The sequence below is a fragment of the Pleurodeles waltl genome, chromosome 4_1 (genome assembly GCF_031143425.1).
Source record: "Pleurodeles waltl isolate 20211129_DDA chromosome 4_1, aPleWal1.hap1.20221129, whole genome shotgun sequence".
Taxonomy (NCBI): Eukaryota; Metazoa; Chordata; class Amphibia; order Caudata; family Salamandridae; genus Pleurodeles; species Pleurodeles waltl.
This window is the reverse complement of record NC_090442.1, coordinates 991047767-991072377: the sequence shown is the minus strand read 5'-3', so window position 1 is coordinate 991072377 and position 24611 is coordinate 991047767. Positions and strand designations below refer to the sequence as shown.

The 24611-nt window shown below is 43.1% G+C and overlaps 1 protein-coding gene across 2 annotated transcripts in view; it reads right to left on the bottom strand.

The window, feature by feature from the left end:
- LAMB4 (laminin subunit beta 4) overlaps positions 1-24611 on the bottom strand; it is a 724082-nt gene that overhangs the window by 472238 nt on the left and 227233 nt on the right. For both annotated transcript variants that reach the window (XM_069229818.1, XM_069229820.1), the window contains exons 4-7: positions 16979-17114; positions 16374-16447; positions 15407-15595; positions 2467-2530 (exon numbers count right to left, since the gene is read on the bottom strand). In XM_069229818.1, the coding sequence (XP_069085919.1) occupies positions 2467-2530; positions 15407-15595; positions 16374-16447; positions 16979-17114 (463 nt within the window). The remainder of the gene's footprint in view (positions 1-2466; positions 2531-15406; positions 15596-16373; positions 16448-16978; positions 17115-24611) is intronic.

Sequence of the window (24611 nt, the reverse complement as noted above, 5' to 3'; positions counted from 1 at the left end):
GTCGAAAAAATCGTCTTAACCCGACTTGCGCCATTTTTTAACGATGCCCATCCCCCATCAACATGACTCCTATCATTGTAAAGATAGGAGTCATGCCCCCTTGCCCAATGGCCATGCCCAGGGGACTTCTGTCCCCTGGGCATGGTCATTGGGCATAGTGGCATGTAGGGGGGCACAAATCAGGCCCCCCTATGCCACAAAAAAAAAAAAAAAATACTTACCTGAACTTACCTTAATGTCCATGGGATGGGTCCCTCCGTCCTTGGGTGTCCTCCTGGGGTGGGCAAGGGTGGCAGGGGGGGTCCCTGGGGGCAGGGGAGGGCACTCTGGTCTCATTTTGAGCCCACTTGTCCCTTAACGCCATGCCTGACCCAGGCGTTAAAAAGCGGCGCAAATGCGCCGTTTTTGGCCACGCCCACTCCCGGGCGTCATTTTTGCCCGGGAGTATAAATACCACGTAAAGGCCTGGGAGTCATTTTTTAAGACGGGAACACCTCCCTTGCATATCATTAACGCAAGGAAGGGGTTCACGCTAAAAAATGACGCACACTCCGGGCACTTTGGCGCCCGAAGCGTCTAACGCCATAGTATAAATATGGCGTTAGTTGGCGTTAGTTTAGCGTCGAATTTGCGTCGAAAAAAACGACGCAAATTCGGCGCAACCAGAGTATAAATACGGCCCCAGGTGTGAGACTGTCGTCCACACCATCTGCCCAGCCTCTTTAAAAAAAAATTAGGTTGAAAGTCCATGGGCGGTTGGGGTAAGCCAGATGTTTTTGTTCAATTTGTTTAAATTAGCATAAGGTTAATTACCTTAATGTTTCCCATACTGTTTGCCAGGGGTTTTAAAATGTTCAGAAACATAATCAAAATTTTGCTGTTACTTTCTCTTTAAGAAAGATCGGGTAGATTTGGGTAGGGGTGATGGCCTTGCCGCAGTACTGAAGTGCATTAATTTACTACTGAACAAGGACGTAATGTGACACCTGAATGTAGCATACCAGGAGGCAATCACAAAAAGACCACAGTGAATAAATAGTGCTATGTTAAAAAAGAGTAAATAAATGCACTGACAACATAGTGAGGCATGGCCTCTCTTGCGTGTGTCTGTAAAACTGACGTTTGTTCTTGAATTTTTGTCCTGAATTTTGACCCTTTGTCCTGAATTTTTGTCCTGAATTTTGACCCTTTGTCCTGAATGTTTTACAGTCCTGTCCAGAATTTGCCTCAATCCCAGGTGGTCACCCTACCGCCATTCTCAGGGGGTTAGGCTGTTCAGAGGGCATTAACCTCTTAATTGCTCATAGTGCATTTATGGGCTTGAGATGATGGGTAGAGCAATAAACAACTGTTAATGTCTGACAGATTGTGGATAACAATTGTATTAACCGCCTATCCTGGACTAATTTTAACACAAATACAAATGCCCACTGTCTCTGTTTGCATCACGTTGCTGACAATGAACCTAGGATGCAGGCTGAAAGCAGTAGTCTGTGCCAGCATTCTAAGTGCTTCGATGGGATTTAATGTCAGCATTTCGTATATGACGTTAATTATAAGTAAAAAGGTCGTTCTATGCACTAATGTATTGACCTAGAAAACATTTTGCAATTTAACATTTTGCAATTGCTCTTAATAAGTAATTGCTGTTAATCTGTTTACCCTATGATATAATACATATTGAGTTGGTAATATTGGAAGATTATTCAAGTGTCTGTCGACAATTCATTTTGTGGTGTGTACTCCCCTTTCCCATATCAAGGGGCAAGACCAGGAGGTGCTTGATTTGCAAAAACTAAAAAGTCCGGTGCCCCAAAGATCTCCTTTGAAACACGCTGCTGCTGCAATTAAATGTGCGAACACGGAATACTGAGGCAGCGTAATCCTGAAACCGTCTCTTTTTAGTCCATTCCCTTGTGACGCTTTTTTGTTTTTCTCTTCCCGCCTTTCCCAAATGTGTCTTTTGCATGCAGTGAATGCCTCATTCACAAAAATAAGTGCCCGCCCTCAGAAATAAGTGCCGGCCCCCACCGGAAACAGCCGAGTCCAGGTCAGTGCTGAGGGACTAAAGCTGTGCGAGCGCAAGGTGGCGGCAGTCTGCTCAACTGCTGCATTGTCCTCTCTCAGACCGAGAAGCGAGCCTGTCTGCCATCTCAAACAACAGTCATCTGAGCACCTCAGCTTTTCTTCAACTTTGACAAGAATACGGCCACAGAGCTGACAGTGACAGTGTTGCAACGGCACTGCAGGTGGCATTTTTTCTAGCACTCCCTCTCTAAATTATGTAAATTATCCTGCGAGGTTGTGAGAACTTAAATACGTTTTTTACATATACTGATACAAACTTGAAAGTTCTATAGGCACGTACGAATGAAACATGAAACAGCATATAATGTGCCTAAATTTCCTTTTTAAGGGAGTCACAGTTCAATTAAAAACACCCACCCATAAATCACAAATACGTACCCTGTATAAATGGACTGTAGGGATTTTCAATGTCAAATGTAGGATCTAATGCCTTTAAAACAACCTGCAAGGGAGAGGAAAAACGTGGTGTCAAAGGCTATGATCATTTTATATATGTCCAACAACAAATGGATTTGGGAAACACCCTGAAGTAGGGTGACTACTTCACTCCAGATCATCAGGGACACTGACTCTAATCCTGAACTTTTCCACTACAAATCATTCATTTGAGGTGTGCAGTTTTATTAGTTCAATGGAAGCAAAACGAGAGCACAACACATAAAATGCATTAGAATATCACACAAAAGTCCATGGTTCCGAGTGTGCTGGTAATGACCTGAAGGAAGGTGGTCACCCTTCATTGTACCGTTCTGGAGTGTGCATATGAAAAGCATTAGTTTATTTCTGCTACTCTTACCGAACAGTCCAGAAGACAAGCAATTTTGTGAAACATTCAACAGGTTATTAGGTACACTTCTGTTAGATTACTATTCCTTGATTTAGAACATGCCTGGTATACAGATTGAAAATGACAGCATTGATGTCAGAAATTGTTTTAGTAATTTGGGAGGGTGTGATCCCTACCAGCTTGATACACACAATAGGGGTGGGCCACAAAAGAGTTCTGCAGGAGTATTTGTTTAACACCTCATAGCTGTGGCAGACGCAGCAGACAGTCCCTAGAGAAATGCATGCAAAATTAAAAAAGTACCAATAATTTGTGAAGAATTCAACACAATAAAATTCCCAAACCAAGTAAGAAGAATAGGGAACAGTGTAATTTGTGAAAAGACATTAAGGGGGTTATTCTAACTTTGGAGGAGGTGTTAATCCGTCCCAAAAGTGACGGAAAAGTGACGGATTTACCACCAGCCGTATTACGAGTCCATTATATCCTATGGAACTCGTAATACGGCTGGTGGTATATCCGTCACTTTACCATCACTTTTGGGACGGATTAACACTCCTCCAAAGTTAGAATAACCCCCTAAAAGTGGACAAGTGGAACCAGATATATGAGTTGTTAAAGTTTTTAGGCTAAAAGCACCAAAAAACATAAAATGTTGTTAAAAAGCAACAGTTCACATGATGTAGATGCGATTTCTGGCTGACCACAACCAAGTGGTGGTTGGGTACACCAAAAGAGTCATCTTATCAAAGATTTTACCTTAGGATTTAGGGCCTGACTTAGAGTTACTGGGTATCCTATCTGCATTATTACCCATGCCATAGGATATAGTGTACTTGCACTAAGGTAAATGTAACATCCATAATATTTGTGATGGAGGAACCTATCCACCAAACATAAATCAGGCCCTTAGCCTCAGAAATAGACGTCGAAATCCTTCACTGTGGCAAGTTCCAAATATGAGGCCATTGATTGTCCCTCAGGCTTGGATACATATCTGAAGAGTTCTCTCTGAGAATGTTGGTTTTGAAGGTGAAAAGAGTGATGTATAATTTGCTTAAATTAATTTCAACCACTGGTAATTACTCTGGGCTACAATCCAGTTCACCGTTTTTTGCCAAGCATGCTACCTCAGAGAAGAACCATTCCTAATCCAGTCAGTCTTTTTTAATCTTTATTAAACAAAAATCCAGTTCTATAGGTCTGAGTAATCATCAGGCTGATACTAAGGTATACATTTTATCAAATGCAATAATATGAAAGCATAGAGATGCTGCTACATTGATACACATCTAGACAGTTTTCAATGTTGTTCCTCCATCTTAGCATCCCTCTGTTGATTGTCACTTTCCCCAAATGGCCATGTTCCTCCTACTTTCCCTCTGGCAAACACAATTGAAGTACATAATTACTTTAGACATTCCCAATGTTGACATGTATACCAAATACCTCACTGCCTTGCATTTCTTTCCCAGCCAGAATTCACTCTAGTAGTCTGCCTCTCCAGTGACAGTTCCATGATATGTTTCAGACTTAGTAACATATGGGCACCCCCTCTTTTTTAAGTAAGTGTGCTTCTCTTATGTAGCCAGATGAAGAAGTTCAGTTAACCATACATGATGTGTGGGTGTGGTCGACAAATGTCAATGTCTAAGAATACACATTTTTGCTACCATCAGGACTCTCAATAGCCACCTCCTCCAATGTGAGGTACTTTCATCTGTGGCATAGACATTATGTTGAATGGCTTGCTTAGCCAACTCTGTAAAGTGATTCAGGCTAGAGTTGGGCAATGTGTGCAATATAGTTGCCTAGTACTGAGTCAGTTTCATGCAGGACCACAGAATATGAAGAAAGTCACATTGTGGTTCCATGGATCTCCAACAATTGTCATGTAGCAGTATGCAGGTCTTCCTCCATTTGTACAGGGACAAATTGCAGTCATGTAACACTTTAAAGTATGAGTACTTTAACCGGTCCTCCCTCAGAGTTCTGTCAAGATGGTTCAGATGGTCTGACCAACCTTCGTCTGTATACTTTACATTTAGTCTAGTCAGCCAATATGTCATGGTCTCTACCCCAAATGGTATTTGAAGGTAACAAATCAATAAGAATCCAGTATATGTTGGTGAATGCACCTCTGGAAGTTCCCCATATCATTATATACTTTTGAAGGGGTGACTCAGGTAGAGCGGCCGGGTCAGATCCTAGTTTGCTCTGTAAACAGTGCAGCAACTGACAATATTGTCAGTGGTGTGATGTCTGCAGTGAAATATCTGTGCAAAGTGCCATGAAAGACTTAAATATGTTTTTGTCTTCCAAAGCTCCTATTGTATTGATCCTTCTCCATGTCCATTGTGGCCGATCCATAATTTTGTGACTTAGTCTAAGGCCTGCGTTTGAACATATCAGTGAAGGAGGTATCCATTTTTGCCCATTAGTTTGTGGGCATCTCTCCAGATAGGCCACATTACTTTCAGAGTAGGGGTGCATGTTTTGGATAACGAGTCACTGTCACTGAAGAGTGTGCCAAAGCAAGGTGGTGCTTGCACCTCAGGTCATTCTATAGACACTCAGACAGGCTGTTCATCATTGATGGTCAGAAAGTACCCCAATTGCAAGATATGGTCAGCGAGATAGTATATATATATATATGTCTGGAAGCATTAGTGTTCCTACCCTAGTGTCTGCACACAGTTTTGTGGGTTTGAACCTGGACTTCCTGCCTGCCCAGGTAGTAATGCATTTATTTAAGACTGGAGTCTCCTTTAAGGTACTGTAAGTGGTAATATATGAAAAGCATAATTAAACCTAGGTGCAGGCACCATTTTTACCACATGGATTCTGCTCCAGAGGGAGAGTTATAGCAAGGACCATCTGAGGAAATAGTTTTCCTTTTTTGCCATCGATTGTTGCAAGTTTTCCGTTACCAAGCCATTAAGGCCTTTTTTAACCAGTATGTCCAGGCAGAGGTCAGAGGTTTTCCATGTGAAATAAAAAAGACCTGGGCCCATATTTATACTTTTTGACACAAACCAGCGCTGGCGCTGGTTTGCGTCAAAAAAGTTACCGCCGGCTAACGCCATTCCAACGCACCAGGCGGGCGCCTTATTTATGGATTGACGTTAGCCGGCGCTGCAGGCTGGTCACAGTAAAAAAAAAATTACTCTAAAGAGGCAGCGTCAGCGTAGGGGAAAATGGGGGTTGTGCGTCAAAAAATGGCGCAAGTCACGTTAGAGTAAAAAATCTTGTCTCTAACCAGACTTGCGCCATTTTTTGACACACAACTCCCATGGAAATGACTCCTGTCTTAGCAAAGACAGGAGTCATGCCCCCCTGCCCAATGGCCATGCCCAGGGGACTCCTGTACCCTGGGCATGGCCATTGGGCACAGTGGCATGTAGGGGGGCCCAAGTTAGGCCCCCCATGCCACTAAAAATAATAAAAAAAAATACTTACCTCAACTTACCTGTACTTACCTGGGATGGGTCCCCCCATCTATGGGTGTCCTCCAGGGGTGGGTGGGGGTGTCCCTGTGGGCAGGGAAGGGCACCTGTGGGCCGCTTCCATGGTCAGAGACCATGGAAGTGAGCCAACAGGTCCCTTAACGCCTGCCCTCACCCAGGCGTTAAAAAACGGCGCACATCAGGCTGGGCCACCCCCTCCTGTGCGTCAAAATGACGCAGGAGTATACATAAGGCGCACAGGCCTTAAAGTCAATTTTTGGATGGGGAGGCTACCTTGCATGTCATTAATGCACGGCAGTTATCCGCATCCAGAAAATGACACACACGGAGGAATTTTGACGTTCGCGGGGTCGGGCGTCATAGTATAAATATGGTGTAAGGTTTGCGCCGATTGTGCGTCAAAAAGTTTTATGCACATTCGGCGCAAAAGAGTATAAATATGCCCCCAAGAGTGCGCCTTAGGAAGCCACTTTATGATAGAATGAGGTTCGCTTTTGTTCCAATTGATTTTACTCTGAGAAAAGGCAGAGAAAGCTGCGATTAATGACATTAAATCCAGCATTAAACTGTCTGGCTCGCTAAACATGAGGAGAATGTTGTCTGCATAAAGCATAATCTTGGTTTGGCCGATTGCTGCCTCTATGCCCCTTATTGGTTCACATTAGCAAATAGCTGCTGTGAGTCGCTCGAGCGCTATTAAGAATAGAAGGGGAGAGAGAGGTCAAACCTTTCTCGTTCCCCTGCGTATGGTGAAGATCTGCACTATATGACCCCCACAGTCATTCTGTACAGTGGTATCAGAGTACAGCCATTTTATTTTTGCTAGAAATTCCAGGCCTGTCCACACCATCCCCAGTGTTCGGAACAGGTATCCATTTTTAACCCCTTTTTAGCTTTTAAGAATAATAGTACTTTGTCATCTAAGTCACCCTTCACTTTCCAAGGCACATTTGCTAGCAACCTAGAGCAACACATTGGCAATTAAGACGCAGGGAACAAGACAGACTGGAAGGAACTTCTTAGCCTTTGTGACTCGGTACACGGCCCGTAGCCAGGACATTTTTAAAATTCTCAAACGTCACTGGTCTCTTCTAACTGAGGTTCCGGGATTGAAAGGAATAATATCCAGTAAACCTAAGATCACTTACCATAGAGGACTAACCCTTAGAGATCACCTGTGTCCTAGCTATATTACATCCACCTGTCCCACCACCTGGCTTCCATCAAAACCGAAGGGTTTTTATACCTGTCATGGTTGCAATGTCTGTATTTTTGGCCGCAATAAAATTAAGGATTTCTGTTACCACAACTTGAGGAGGTTTACTATTTATCAATTTATTAATTGTAACACTAAATTTGTTGTTTACATTTTGAGCTGTGCTTGCAATAAGGTCTATGTGGGCAGCACTATACGCCCCTTGAAACATAGAATACAGGAACACCTACGAGCCATAAAAAATCATGACCCTACATATCCTTTTGCTACACACATGACATCAGTCCATCCTAATGACTCAACATTGTGGTTCCACGGCATCGAACACGTTCCCGTCCATCCTAGAGGGGGAGATAGAGAAATGATTTTACGTCAGAAAGAGGCGGCCTGGATCTGTTGCTTACAAGCGGTAGACCGAGGCCATAATACGGATCATGAATTTCATTATTTTCTATAATTTGTTATTTTTCTTTGAACACCACCACTTCATTGTCCATATATTAATCATTTTTTAGTACATCTGTTATGGTTTGACTATTATGTACTCTGCTATATTTCATTGTTTCTCGCTACACTGTGACCTGTATCATGTACATTTTTTGCTGTACCATTTTGGACTTTTGGTTCTTCATTGTATTCATTTCATGTATAGTATATTTATGTACTATGTATATAATACACATTCTCATATATATGTCATGTATATTTTATTCATATGGTTTATCTATTGTATGATATGTTTTCATTACAGACTCCTTTTTCTTTCTTTGAAGTTTTCCATATGGTTCTAATTTTTATTTTTATCTATGGTTCTCTTCTCGTTACCCTTTTACTCTGCACTTTTATCTATATTTAATTTTTCCCTTCCTCCGTCACTTTTTTCCCTGTGATATATTAATTTATTCCTTTTTATTCCTTGGACACAATGATATTGATATGTTCCTCTTTTTTTGTTTTTGAATATGTTCGGCACTTGTCCCTTTGCCCTATTTTGTCCAATCACTCCTTACATTATGTTCCTCTCAAGATGGCAGCCGCTTTGTCCCCCTTTCTTGAATTCTAACTTTCACTTCTGTATACACATGGGAGACCGGTAACATCACTTCCGGTCTCCGGGCACATAACTTGTGCCTCGGGACCGGTGCTTCTGTTTACCATCGCGGCTCCTGGATTGCGCTTGAATTTGCCAGCACCTGAGACCAGCGCCGTTAACACACGTGCGCCTCGGCGGTTTCTCGGACCGCTGTTTCAGACCTAGTTGCTATATAGTTTATTCGTCTACGGACGGTAAGCCCCCCTCTCCTTTTTCTAAACCCTAATTGGTTCCTTATCTTATTACGAAGTGTCCACTTGCTCGTTAGTCACTCATTGTATAACTGAGACTTTTTGGTCTCTTTAATTCCAGATACATTTTTCTCTTGCGGTTCCTGGATCGCGCTTAAATTTTCGGCACCTCAGATCAGCGCTGTTAAAAAACGTGCGCTTCGGCGGTTTCTCAGACCGCTTTCTTAAACTTGCCGCTTTATATTCCATTTCTCCACGGACGGTAAGCTTTTTCTTTTTTGAACCCTATTTGGTTTCTTTTCTCAGTACTTGTTGAATGTCTACCTGCTCGTCATTTACTTATTATATAATTGAGATCTTTGATCTCTTAATCTCCAGATACGGTTGCAGAGTTACTTTTTTGGACAGTTATTCCACGACAACTCACATACCAATATATATTGTGCCATTATCGACGGACAAATGTCCTTGGGGTATGAACTTTTCAGACCTCTTCTTGCACTATCTTATATATTATTTTTTCAAACTGTGGGTAACTTTATTTTTTGATCACACATCTCCTTATGATATGGACATTTGCTAATTTGTTATATATATATATCTACAGAATCACTTCCCCCTTCTTTGCCCTTTCTGCATTGGTATACGTTGCACATTATGATAATGCATGATCTTGCACCTGTCGTGCACAGGCTGGCTAACTTCAAACTTCTATTGGTATACACTATTTAACCATTAGCTTGATGGAGTCTTTGTAAATCTATCTCCATCTCGGTTTCTCTCCACTGGTTGTGGTACTTTTACTTTCTTACTTCTATTCACTCACTTTGTATTGAACCATGGAATACATATATCTTCTTTGGTTATGTTTACAGCCCTGAAGAAGCCCGATGTTGGGCGAAACGCGTTGGCTATTCATCTTGAATTTATTACTCGCTTACGCACTGGCTGTGACTGCAAGGATATAAGAACGTTTTGCTTTCTTTGTATATTGTTTTCTTTGTATATCTTTCTATGGTTACCATCCATGTTCTCCAGTTAGGTGGTAACACCTTATTATTTTGAACTATTCACGAAACATTAAACCAGAAATACTTCTTTCTTATACGTTGATACACTGGCTGTGTCCGTTTTTGTATATTGTTGTTTGTACAATTTGCAGTGCACCACCTTTTAAAGCATTTTCTAGTGGAGCTTTCAGCACCGCTTAGTCCCTTAATGCAGTAGGTACTATGGTGTAGTTGCACGCTCTGTATAAATATTTACTACATGTTCCATGTCTTCCACTTTGTTGTTTGTATTAATGGAGGTATAATAGGGATGGTGCGTCGTTAAGGAGCTTATTGCATATCATTTGTTTTGATTGTAGAGTGATTTTTTGTCGAACTCTAAGCCAACCTCTGACTTTGGGATGAGGCTCGGTATTACTTTCTAGAGTCTAGTCACCAGTATCTTGGCTAATATCTTCATATCTGTGTTTATCACAGATATTAGGCAGTAGCTAGTGGTGTCTATCTATTAGATAAATCTAATGATTGCTGTGTTAAATTCAGGACGTAGCCCGCCCTCAGTTTCTGCTTCCTTAAACACCACTATCATCCGATTGTTTAATTTGTAAAATCCCGCAGGAAAGCTGTCCATGGTCAAAGCTTTGTTATATTGCATTTAAATTGCTGTCGCTATTTCATCCTCTGTTGTCTCACCCTCGAGCAGCTGCCTGCCATCTTCAGATAGAGTAGGTAAGTGCACCTGTGCCATAAACATCCATTCAGATTGCGTGTTATGAATCCGCATCTGTACTACATACAACCCCTAAGAATTGCGTAAAGCACCCCACTCTTTCTGCTGGGTGAGTAGTCAGCGTGTCCCCGTGTCCTCTGATCACTGGTATGGTTTGTTGCGCCTCTCCCAGTCGGAGCTGCGCTGCCAACAGTCGACCCAACAATTTCCCTTGCTTGTAGTGTCCACTTCAGTTGCAGGAAAACATATTCTGCCTGCCTGGTAAAGTGAGAGTTTAGGTCAAACTTTAATATTTCTAACTGTCAATGGAGTCGCAGGTTGGGGTTTGTTGCATATTGCTTAGTCAATGTTTTGATTTCAAGTTTGCAGTTCACAAGCTTTTCCTGCAACAACTTTATCATCAGCTCAGAATCTCTCATTAGTTGCACTCTTAAGACAGCTTTCCCTGCGGCCCAAAAGACACAAGGACAGTGCCTGAATTTTCTTTTTCATTTAGGTACCGGTGTAGGTTCGGAGATTTCACTTGTTGTCTGGTGGCTTGTAGCGGGACTTATTCAAGCACCATCTTTTAGGGGTGGGTGGAACATGTCCTAAATCCATTTTCAGAATCACTGGAGAGTGGTCTGATATCCCTCCCTTCACTACTGTGCAGTCCCTTAGCAAGGTCAATGTGTGATGGTAGTCATCATTTCTAGAACACACTCTGTATAATTAGAAGAGAAAGGTGTATTCTCTGTGTCAGGTATAGCAGATGCCATGGGTCACACTAACACAAACTTGCAATAAGTCCTCCAGTATTGCTCTGTCTGTGGCATTACCTTTGTCAGGTGAGCTAGACCTGTCTACTTATAGGTCCCAGACTAGATTCCAGTCACAACCCACCACCACCTTAGTACATCCACATTGTCAGTAATCTTGGAAGGTTTGAGAAGAAGACTGCCCTGTTGTGGTTCAGAAAGTAAAGAGATCCCTCTATTATTGTTGTGTCCAAGTTTTCAGTTTCACAAAAACATATCTACTCTATTGTGCCAGTCAAGGTTGTCCGTACCGCATATTGCAGTGACCTCCTAAACAGAATTGCTACACTACATGTCTTTGGTGAGGTTGATGGAATTGAGGTCATAGGTACATGCTCATTCCTACTGGATAGACTACTACTAATCACCCTGTCTCCCCAATCTCTTTCCAGTTTGTTGGATTAAATTGTTGATAACAGAGTCTCTTGAAGCATGGCGATATCTGATGATTTAGTGGCTTTATAGGTGAGGGTCTTCTTACACTTAATATAGTATGTCTGCCCATTTACACTAAGGGAGAGGATATGGAGGTTTTGTTGTGTGGTTGCCCTGCCATAGCCTATAGGGCCAGTAACTATGTGTACACACAATGAGAAAGAAGTTACCGACCACCAGAAGATGTGGGCCTAGAAAAGGGTGGCTGGCGAGTATTACACACCCTGTTAAACTCCTCTAGTGATAAATATTGTGTATGTGTGTGCTCATACCAGAAGTAGTAATCCAAAATAAGGTTATGTATATGGATATCCCATCATCCTTTTGTGTTGCTAAAGTAGCCCTAAAAGGGAAGGGTATTCCCAGATGTGGGTCCATTGCTCGCTGTGCCATTGGATTCAAGCTAGCCTGGCTGAAGAAAGGTGATACCCCGAAACAGGTCTGCAGATGCTTGTTTTGTGGCCCAGGGAGGACCTGACCTTGCAGTTCGGGTTGGACTGTTCCCATGAGGAGCAGGGTCAAGACCGGTTTGCAAATGTCTGTGTCCAAGCTGGGGTGGCATGATGAGAAAAAGAACGATGGATTTAACCCATATCCGTAACTGAGGGTGAGTGTTTAAAAAATTTCAGTACTCCGTCCATCATCCTTTTGTGTTGCTAAAGTTGCCCTAAGTGGGAAGGGTATGCCCAGAACCTGTTTACCTTGCTCACTGTGCCACTTGAATGCAAGCTAGCCTAGCTGATTAGGGGTGATACCCTGAAACCAGTCCCAGGATGCTTGTTTATTGTCCAGGGAAGACCTGGCCTGGCAGTTCGGGCTGGTCTGTTCTCATGAGGAGCAGGGTAAAGGCTGATTTTCACAGGACCAATGTGAGGCATACCAGACACACAAAAACATGATGGATGGATTGATTGAATTAATTTCAGCCATTGGTAATTACTTTGTGCTGCAATCTACTTTAATAAGAAATCCCAGTAGACCTAAATCTAAGTTGGCTGAACCCTTCTTCACTCTTGGGGAATTCCAGGCACCTCCTCAGACACCAATATTTCAATGAGCTATCCTTTCCTTCATCATTGTCAGAACTAGTTCTCCCTTCTGTTGGGGTTGGAGCCAAAGAGTCAAAGAGGGGTCAGGGAAAGAATTGGAGCAGATTCTGTCAACCCCATTTTGGATCAGAAAGTCAAAAGAAGAAGTGTTATGGCTGTTGTTTGTGCTGCCAACTGTCCTTTAGCCCTTCAAGATGACTAAGGGGGTGATTCCGACCCCGGCGGTCCTTGACCGCCAGGGCCGGGGTCGGCGGGAGCACCGCCAACAGGCTGGTGGTGCTCCTAAGGGCATTCTGACCACGGCGGTATGGCCGCGGTCAGAAACGGAAAACCGGCGGTGTCCCGCCGGTTTTCCGCTGCCCTGAGGAATCCCCCATGGCGGCGCAGCTTGCTGCGCCGCCATGGGGGATTCCGACCCCCTCACCGCCATCCTGTTCCTGGCGGTTTCGACCGCCAGGAACAGGATGGCGGTGAGGGGTGTTGTGGGGCCCCCGTAAGAGGGCCCCACTTTGAATTTCAGTGTCTGCTTAGCAGACACTGAAATTCGTGACGGGTGCTACTGCACCCGTCGCACACCTTCCACTTCGCCGGGTCCATTCGGAGCCGGCTTCCTCGTAGAAGGGTGTTTCCCACTGGGCTGGTGGGCGGCCTTTTGGCGGTCGCCCGCCAGCCCAGTGGGAAACCCAGAATGACCGCCGCGGTCTTTTGACCGCGGTATGGTCTTCTGGCGGTTCCCGCTTGGCGGGCGGCTCCCGCCGCCCGCCAAGCTTGGAATGACCCCCTAAATCTTTCTAAGTGGCCAGTGGTTGACAACACTTCTGCCTTCTTTCGTTGTTCTGGCAGGCTAGTGTCTTCTGTCAGGCAAATCATCAATTCTAACCATCAATGTGTACTGGATTCTGGAGGTGTGATGAGTGGCAGAACTGGTTTTAATAAACACATAAAGGGAGACCGGAGATAAACTTGTAAATAAAGTGTAAACCACTTGCAATCACTCAGGGTAGCATTCCAACCCACCGTTTTCATTCACTGTGCCACTCCAGATGGATGCCCAGGTTGTGCAAATCAGTAGTTCACAAAACTGATCCTGCCAAGAGAAGCTTGTATTCCTTTCAGGGGGGCATCTCTAGAGCAGCATAGTAGCATTTTTTTATCTTTCACATTTAGGTACGCTAGGAAACCTAAACTATAATGTATTACATTCAAAGTTATAGATCTAGAGACATATGTTCTAGCTTGTTTCACCCAAAGATAGTATCCCAATCATTGGTTACCATATACAATCTATCACCAAGTCCTAAATGTTCTCTCCATGGTCCTCAAATCCTCTGGAATGTGTGATGGCATCCTCTGTCTTCATAAATCACCTTTCTGCCCCCCATACTTTGATCCATACTTTCACAACATCTCTCCCAGCTTGGAAATTATGTAGTTTCCCAGTCCCCTGCTATATCAATTTTCACTGCCATAACACCTAGAGAACACAGTGTTAGCTTCCATTTTACCATATGCATGCCATTCAGAATACCTTTTACTTTAATCCAGAACCAGTGGGCAACTCTTCAGTCTCATATCATATGCAGAAACGTTCTCTCTTCCATTCCAAATCTCAAGCAGCGACTGTCTAGTACTAGCCCCATCTTTAATAGTCTACTTCTGTGAAAGAAAGCCCTATTGAGTACTTTAAATTGGATAAGACATAGGCAAGCTTAGATTGTGACTTCTCTAGAGCATAAAGACACCACTTCTCAATCTATATACTCTAACATTCTCAAATCTCTTTCCCGTCCAATTGTAAGGTTGAGTAAGCTATCTGGTGTATTTGTTCTGATTGGCTTGCATGTGGTTGAGATGGCTCTCTTAGCCAACTCTTATGTTAGGATTTTATTTTCTAAGGCACTACCTTTAGTCACATCCACCCAGTCAAGGGAGTATGATAGTGATGCATGACAGAGCTGTGTGTATCTATTGTCTTGTGACAGACACAATTCATATTCTTCTTAAAACTGGGTGAATGATTTGATTCCTTCTGTCTTACTAGGTATTGTACATTAGAAATGACCACCTCTCCTATGTGCTGGACCACATAGGGGACTCTTTCGTAATGATACCCTTCCATTCAAGTGGCATAGCTCTTTTCTATGTCCTTGTCACATCACCTGTTGCTGCCGTGAGTGTTGATTCAACAGTCCTCCTTTTTTATAGCAAGCGGATGTTTTCCACCCAAAGTGAGCCTGTCAAGCTTAAGGGATATACCCACTCATTCCGTGGCTGAGGGACCAGTACTATCATTAAAGTTTAAAAAGCCCTACACCCATGTTATACCTTGACCTCTATAGGGCCCTTGCAATACTAGGTGGGAGGCGTACCCCTGTTCTAAGTAGGGATGCATCAAAACATTGTCAAACCCTAGTCCATGAGGGTATTGGAAAGCTCTTTCATAATCCTGAGATGTAAACTGATGTTAGTTGATGTGTCTGTTGATGTAATAACAAAATCAGAATGACACTATATCATGATATTGCATAGGAAAAGATCAGTACCTCTCCTTCCGTAGAGGGCTCAACATCTGAGTATCTGGAATCACAGACTACTTCCTCCACTCTTGATGCTTCACCCATTGGGACGTTTGGAAATGCTGTGGCACAATCCTGTGCAAAATACCTAAATACCTTCCACGTCTGACCATGGTCTCTGGACCGCTCAACCAACATTGCTGCAGGCCGGAACGTCTACAAAATAGCATTTTGAAATATGTTAGTGTTCATTAACCAAAATGAGGAAAAAGCTTGCATTAACAACAGTTGTAGTAATCTGTAATGTTTTCAACATCATCAGTGTTTAATTTGTGCCATTGATTGCTGGTGGTGTGGACCTGCATTCCTTTTTGGGGACTTAAACTTACAATACATTTCATCACCAAGCTTCACCTACACAAAGATACAAAAAGACAGAAAAGGGGAAAAGAAGGAAGAAAAGAGAAACTTGTGACCAATGGAGAAATCTGTGATGGGTAGGAACCTGCAAGAATAAGATAAAGAAATGGGAAGTTTAGGGTGGTGGAAGAAAGAAACATAAGGTGAATTCAAAATAAGGTAGCTTGGCTATTGGTAACCCTGGATGTTGGCATTGCCAACCGTGTGCTCCTATAAAAGTTGAGGGTTATGTATGAACATCAGTATAAAATACCCTTGTCTGCAGTGCAGTAGACTAATGCATCCACACTGCAAGACAGCCTTGTTTACTCACTTTCAAGGAGGTTTGTATAGCACCAGTAGCACTATGCTGGGCTGGTGACGGGATGACCTAAAATTGTTGACATTAGCCCTTGGTGAGTGATTGTTAGGTAATGGCTGATCAAATTTCCTGTTTAACGTTACCTCGATTATGAACAGTTGTAGATAAGCAACATTACTCATTTTTAAAAATTGCACATGCAATAAAGCCATTAAAAAAAACGTCAATGTCATACATGCACACAGTGATGCTGAAGCATGCCTGTCTTCTTACTTTGAACGTCAATATAAGATGGCTAAACTGAAATAATGTTTCGAGATCCAATCTAATGCTGACGTGGTCAAGTCCTAAATCATGATAAAAGAGAGAAAATTCAAATGATTAGTGTCCATGAGTTATTAGTATAGTTGCGTTTAGCTTTTTTATTCTATTGGTGCATTACAGTGCATGATTATAGAAACAAAGTAGATTCTATCAAATAACTCATCATATTGTTTCTCTACTTTAGTTCTTTGAGCATACTTTTGTAAGAATGTTAGCAACACAAAGCACAGTTTAGTACCGCTGTATGAATATGCACTTACGCATAAAGAAAAGATGATGGACGGAATGCTGAACAATGCAAACATTCACTCCAGTCACAGATCTGGGTTTAATCCATGGTTCTTTTGCTCATCATGCCACCACAGTTTCGCCCTGTCATATGGGGAAAGCCCTACAGATATTCCAACACATGCATTTAAATAAGGATATATGTTAAATAAAGGTATATGCCCAAAACAAGATACATTAAGATATATTGCATCTTCACCTTAACATATCCTGGCTTAGGAAACATAAATATACCAAACAAGAACCCTACAGATGGAAAAACTTACCATTCTCAGACTGCCACCACTTCTTTTTTCTATCAGGCTCAAAGGGTGAGACAATATTCTCGACAAGATGGCTGTTGGGCTCAGTGTATGGATTAAAGGGGTACCTGGAATCACAAATGAAGCATTTCTGTTCATCCTGCAAGAGAAAGAGGAAATACAATGATTTATGAAATTATGTGCAGCCTGGCAGTGTGGTCTGTATGAACTCTGATGTGTGTCCTCTAACCACAACGTCAGACCATAACTTTTACTCTTACATAATGTCACTTAGGTTCACACGTTATACCTATGTTTTATTATTAACACTTACAAAAGTTTGCATTTATGTACTATGTATATGTGATTTCCACTATTGTCTTTCTTACCACGACATATACCAGATGACCACAATGGACCATGCACCCTGTATGAGATTGTATTCTACCAGTTCATATGCTGTTTTCAAACACATCTTAATCACAGGAGCACATTCTCATGTGTCATCGAGAGATCTGATAGAAAAGGGGCAAAGTGCTCTATCAGAGGGTAAAGAAGGTCCGTCTGACTAGGGAGCAACATCTTCAGACATATCCTAGTGCGAGAGAGGGCTGCATCAGTTTGATCTGTGTTCAGCTTTGGTTTCAGGTATGCAGGTTCTTTATCTCTTCCAATGGCAGATTTTCTAACTACTAACCTTTCAAGCAAGGTCAGATAGGAAATATTGAATGACAACAATAATACTACTACTGATACAACTACTACTACTAATACTAATAATAATTCTGTATACTTTCTTTATGTTCACTATTGCCAATATGTGTACTTTCTTTTCAATTTTGCAACACACGTTGCACACTAGATCAACATATAAACAAAGTTCTAAGCTTAGAAATCCATGTCTATGTGAGCAGGATGCGCTGGGAGCAGATCGCGAGGTTCACGCCATTAGCCTGCTGAGTAGTTGACAGTACAGATTATCATTCCCAATATGGGCCCTCCTTTAGGTAAGATATAGGTGGAGGGGCTATGGGAAGCCTGTCCACCCCGTCTGCTCTGCAGGATTGGTAGTTATACATTAACAGTCTGAGGGCCAAAAGAAATGTGGTGTATACGCAGAATATTGTAGCCGAAATGTCGCCTTTCAAAACTATTGTGATCTAAATAAACATGGACTACCAAAATATTGTGCAGGTAAATGTATATAGGTAAGTATATGTTACATATGTAACTTTATGTATGTATACCTTGACGTTCTATCTCTATAGCTTCAAGGTGCATGATGTGGAGCTAAAATAATATGTTTGTGCTTTCGTTAAATACTTGCCTGTAAAATATTTTGGTTGTCAATATTTTGGCCAAAATGTTTTCAAAGGACGATAATTCTGTCCTGTAATATTCTGAAATACAGTAGAGAAATCTACTGGTTGTCACTAGAATCTTCAACATACATCACCACGGCCACTGTAGGTGTTAGTAAATGGACAAGGAATAAACAAAAAGCACCTGAAAAGCATCAGAAATGCAGACACAATAGGTGCTGTAAAACGAATTGTGCAAAAAGAAGTGTAACAGCTGTTTATTGGGTAGTAAAAGACAGTGACGACAGCAGAGAACATCTGAAATTAGACTGCAATGCATGTGCACATGTACAGAACGACATTTGCAAGACAAATTTCGAGGGCCGTTTCTCCTGCTTGGAAATATTTCGCATGGCCCTACAATTAAATGGACCATTTACAAAAATAAATATTTATATAATGATGCTACATTGCACCAACCAGGCCAATGTCCTCATGCTGTCACCTTTACACATTGAACGTGTTGTATTTTTTAAGTTTAGACAAGCATTGTGTATTGTTGTTTTATATGTAGTTTAATTACTTGTAAATATGTGCACAAAAAAACAAACATGTGAAATTGTGCATGCTGGTTGATAGACTGTTAAGTTGGGTCAACGTGTGGTTTCCCTAAGAAAGATCAGTTCTATAGGCTTTTGGAACTATTTCACTGTTACATGTACGGCTCAATTCTTCCCCTTTCACCTCCTTTCTCCTTACCCAACACAAGTGGTTTGCACTCCTTCAACGTAAGTAATGTGGCCCCAATTACAGATTTTGCTGAGTTCCAAAGCAAGTTAGGTGTAAACCAATAGTATCTTGCCTTACTTCTGGCATTCACATGAAAATTAGGAGTAAAACAGGAGTGAATAATGCTTACTCTTAGTCAAATCTTTGTGAATCGGACCTTGTCTTTTTACTTATTGGCTTTTGTGAAATAAGCGGGCTAAATTATGTGATAATGGTAATTATGCTTTATTAATCTTCTCTAGGATGATGCATTGATACAATATCAAGAAGCATTATCGAGCAAAGCGAGTTGAAATCAAAACTGGACTGATTGATACTTCTGTTTCTTGAACTGATACTTTGGCAAGTGAACAGTGTAGTTTTATTTAAGATGAGCTCCACAGTCGAGTATGAGTTTATAACATATGGACACCTACATTGCCCTTGTAATGTATTTGTATTATTTTCTCAATGTAGTAAACTTTTCTCTGTTTAGAAAGACACCATTCGTGTGGTTTAGCTACAGACACCATTAGCTATCTGTCAAAGGTTGTGATCAACGCTTACATATTCTTTGATGGCCTTTAGGGTTGCCACTTAGAGTCTGATTTAGATATTGGAGGAGGGGTTACTCCGTCACAACGGTGACAGATATACCATCCGCCAAAATCTAAATCTCTTTGTAGCCTATAGGATTTAGATTTAGGTGTACGGGATACCTGTCATCGTTGTGATGGACTAACCCCTCCACCAATATCTAAGTCAGGCCCTTAGTCACCATTGAATTGCTTTCTTCTCAATTTTAATACCCTTCTCAGTGGCTTTTCTTCTGATTCTTGCTTTTGTAGTGACCCTGGGAATTTAGGCATCACCATGCTTTTTGATTGGATAAATGCATTCTTCCACTGCTGATGTTAGGGACATATTTGTCTATTTGAATTAGACAATGCCATTTAAGGTTTAGCACTGGATAAGGGTGAATGCACTGCAATTACCTCTCTCTCTTTTTCGCTTCTTCTCTTCCCCATCTTTCTCCCCACTGCACTTCTCCCCTGTCATACTTGGGTCCCCAATTTCCATTCATTCTTGATTTTCTCTCCACTGCCACTGTATTGCTTTCATCCTCTCTTTGCCACCAACACCAAACAACAAGTTTGTGCTGCTGATGCTATTGGCTTTACCAATGATTTTAGAATTACACCAGCATTGATAAAGCCAATTGTGGTAGTTGACCATCGAGGAATGGTACAACATTAAACATACAAATTTCCAACATTATACTATCTCAAGTTGACTTCCTAATTTCCTCTAGATGTGATGTGGTGGTCCTTTTGGAATGCTATTTTGCATACTTATTATGATAGCTTTACAAGATGGGCATCAGATCATGTCTAGATGTTATTTGCTTTGTCAATTTTTGTGTTGCAGTCCTACAAATGTTGGCAAAGTAAATAACGGCTGTTAGAAATGGGGTCTTTGGTTGGCAGTCAGGTTACCCCGTGTCCAAGCAAGGACCCTCACTCTAGTCAGGGCAAGTGACGCACAATCCAAATGATCCTGTGCCCACCCTCTGATAGCTTGGCATTGAGCATTCAGGCTTAACTTAGAAGGCAGTGTGTATAGTATTTGTGCAAAAAATCAGGCAATAACATAGTGCAAACACCACAAAAATATACCACACAGGTTTAGAAAAATATAGAATATTTATCTGAGTAGATTAAGGTCAAAACAATCAAGATTTGATAATTACAAGTTGAAATATCACTTCTATACTGATAAGATGAGTTTTAAGTTCTTAAAAGCAACAATGGTCTCTTGCAAGCACAAAGTACCTGGTTTGTGTCAAAATTACAAGCACGAATACCGTAGAGGAGGAGAAGCATTGAAAAAGGTAGGATTTCCGGGTGCACACAGACGATGTGTTGATTCTTTTCCACGTGGCAAGGGCTTTGTGTTGAATTCCGGCGCGGAGGCTTGAATCTGCTTTATGATACAGGATCTTTTCACGCCCAGAGGCGATGCATGGAAATCGGGGTGCGCAGGACAAAGTCACAGATGGTGCATGGATCCGGTGGGTGTTGCGTCAGAGTTTCTGTCACACGGCAGGCGCTGCATTGATTCTTCTCCCAGGAAGTCGGGCTGCGTCATTTTGGCTCAGCAATGCATCGATCCAGTGGGCTGTCCATCAAAGTTCCGTTTGCAACGCTGGTACTGTGTGGATCTCTGTAAGGAAATGCCTCCTTGGCATGGTTACCCCCTAACTTTTTGCTTTGCTGATGCTATGTTTTGAATTGAAAGTGTGCTGAGGCCTGCTAACCAGGCCCCAGCACCAGTGTTCTTTCCCTAACCTGTACTTTTGTTTTCACAATTGGCACACCCTGGCATCCAGGTAAGTCCCTTGTAACTGGTACCCCTGGTACCAAGGGCCCCGATGCCAGGGAAGGTCTCTAAGGGCTGCAGCATATCTTATGCCACCCTGGGGACCCCTCACTCAGCACAGACACACTGCTTGCCAGCTTGTGTGTGCTGGTGAGGACAAAACGAGTAAGTCGACATGGCACTCCCCTCAGGGTGCCATGCCAACCTCACACTGCCTATGCAGTATAGATAAGTCACCCTTCTAGCAGGCCTTACAGCCCTAAGGCAGGGTGCACTATACCATAGGTGAGGGCACCAGTGCATGAGCACTGTGCCCCTACAGTGACTAAGCAAAACCTTAGACATTGTATGTGCAGGGTAGCCATAAAGAGTATATGGTCTGGGAGTCTGTCAAACACGGACTCCACAGCACCATAATGATTACACTGAAAACTGGGAAGTTTGGTATCAAACTTCTCAGCACAATAAATGCACACTGATGCCAGTGTACATTTTATTGTAAAATACACCCCAGAGGGCACCTTAGAGGTGCCCCCTGAAACCTTAACCAACTACCCGTGTAGGCTGACTGGTTTTAGCAGCCTGCCACACTCTAGACATGTTGCTGGCCACATGGGGAGAGTGCCTTTGTCACTCTGTGGCTAGTAACAAAGCCTGCACTGGGTGGAGATGCTATCACCTCCCCCAGGCAGGAGCTGTAACACCTTGCGGTGAGCCTCAAAGGCTCACCCCCTTTCTTCCAGCACCACAGGGCACTCCAGCTAGTGGAGTTGCCCGCCCCCTCCGGCCACGGCCCCACTTTTGGCGGCAAGGCCGGAGGAAATAATGAGAATAACAAGGAGGAGTCACTGGTCAGTCAGGACAGCCCCTAAGGTGTCCTGAGCTGAGGTGACTCTAACTTTTAGAAATCCTCCATCTTGCAGATGGAGGATTCCCCCAATAGGGATAGGAATGTGACCCCCCTCCCCTTGGGAGGAGGCACAAAGAGGGTGTACCCACCCTCAGGGCTAGTAGCCATTGGCTACTAACCCCCCAGACCTAAACACGCCCTTAAATTTAGTATTTAAGGGCTCCCCTGATCCTAGGAACTCAGATTCCTGCAACCTAAGAAGAAGAGGACTGCTAAGCTGAAAAACCCTGCAGAGAAGACGGAGACACCAACTGCTTTGGCCCCAGCTCTACCGGCCTGTCTCCCCCCTTCGGAAGAAAACTGCTGCAGCGACGCTTTCCCCAGGACCAGCGACCTGTGAATCCTCAGAGGACTGCCCTGCTCTAAAATGACCAAGAAACTCCCGAGAACAGCGGCCCTGTTCACCCAAGACTGCAACTTTGTTTCCAAAGGAGCAACTTTAAAACGACTGCGTTTCCCGCCAGAAGCGTGAGACTTGCAACCCTGCACCCGGCAACCCCGACTCGACTGGTGGAGAAACAACGCTTCAGGGAGGACTCCCCAGCGACTCCAAGACTGTGAGTAACCAAAGTTGTCCCCCCTGAGCCCCCACAGCGACGCCTGCAGAGGGAATCCCGAGGCTCCCCCTGACCGCGACTGCCTGAACTCCATTTCCCGACGGCTGGAAAAGACCCTGCACCCGCAGCCCCCAGCACCTAAAGGAACGGAACTCCTGTGCAGGAGTGACCCCCAGGAGGCCCTCTCCCTTGTCCAGGTGGTGGCTACCCCGAGGAGCCCCCCCCTTGCCTGCCTGCAACGCTGAAGAGATCCCTTGATCTCTCATTGAAATCTACAGAGAACCCGACGCTTGTTTGCACACTGCACCCGGCCGCCCCCGCGCTGCTGAGGGTGTACTTTCTGTGTGGACTTGTGTCCCCCCCGGTGCCCTACAAAACCCCCCTGGTCTGCCCTCCGAAGACGCGGGTACTTACCTGGTGGCAGACCGGAACCGGGGCACCCCCTTCTCTCCATTGAAGCCTATGCGTTTTTGGGCACCTCTTTGACCTCTGCACCTGACCGGCCCTGAGCTGCTGGTGTGGTAACTCTGGGGTTGCTCTGAACCCCCAACGGTGGGCTACCTTGGACCCAAACCTGAGACTTGTAAGTGATTTACTTACCTGACAAAACTAACAAAACTTACCTCCCCCAGGAACTGTGAAAATTGCACTGTGTCCACTTTTAAAACAGCTTATTGTGTTTTATGTAAAAAGTATACATGCTAATGTAATGATTTAAAGTTCCTGAAGTACTTACCTGCAATACCTTTCATATGAGATATTACATGTAGAATTTGAACCTGTGGTTCTGAAAATAAACTAAGAAAATATATTTTTCTATAACAAAACCTATTGGCTGGATTTGTCTCTGAGTGTGTGTTCCTCATTTATTGCCTGTGTGTATGTACAACAAATGCTTAACACTACTCCTTTGATAAGCCTACTGCACGACCACACTACCACAAAATAGAGCATTAGTATTATCTCTTTTTGCCACTATCTTACCTCTAAGGGGAACCCTTGGACTCTGTGCATACTATTCCTTACTTTGAAATAGTGCATACAGAGCCAACTTCCTACATTGGTGGATCAGCGGTGGGGTACAAGACTTTGCATTTGCTAGACTACTCAGCCAATACCTGATCACACGACAAATTCCAAAAATTGTCATTAGAAATTGATTTTTGCAATTTGAAATTTTTCTAAATTCTTAAAAGTCCTGCTAGGGCCTTGTGTTAGTCCCTGTTTAGCATTTCTTTTAGTGTTTAAAAAGTTTGTGAGAAGTTTGAATTAGAACCTAGAACTAGTTTTAGATTCTTAAAAAGTATTCCAACTTTTAGAAGCATAATGTCTAGTGCAGAGATGAATGTGGTGGAACTCGACACCACACCTTACCTCCATCTTAAGATGAGGGAGCTAAGGTCACTCTGTAAACTAAAGAAAATAGTAATGGGCCCCAGACCTTCCAAACTACAGCTCCAGGAGCTTTTGGCAGAGTTTGAAAGAGCCAACCCCTCTGAGGATGGCAACATAGAGGATGAGTATAGTGACTTGGAGGGTGATTCCCCCCCACCAGTCCTATCTAGGGAGGACAGGGCCTCTCAAGCCCTGACTCCACAAATCATAGTCAGAGATGCTGGTTCCCTCACAGGAGGGACCAACCTCTCTGAAATCACTGAGGATAACTCCAGTGAAGAGGACATCCAGTTAGCCAGGATGGCCAAAAGATTGGCTTTGGAAAGACAGATCCTAACCATAGAAAG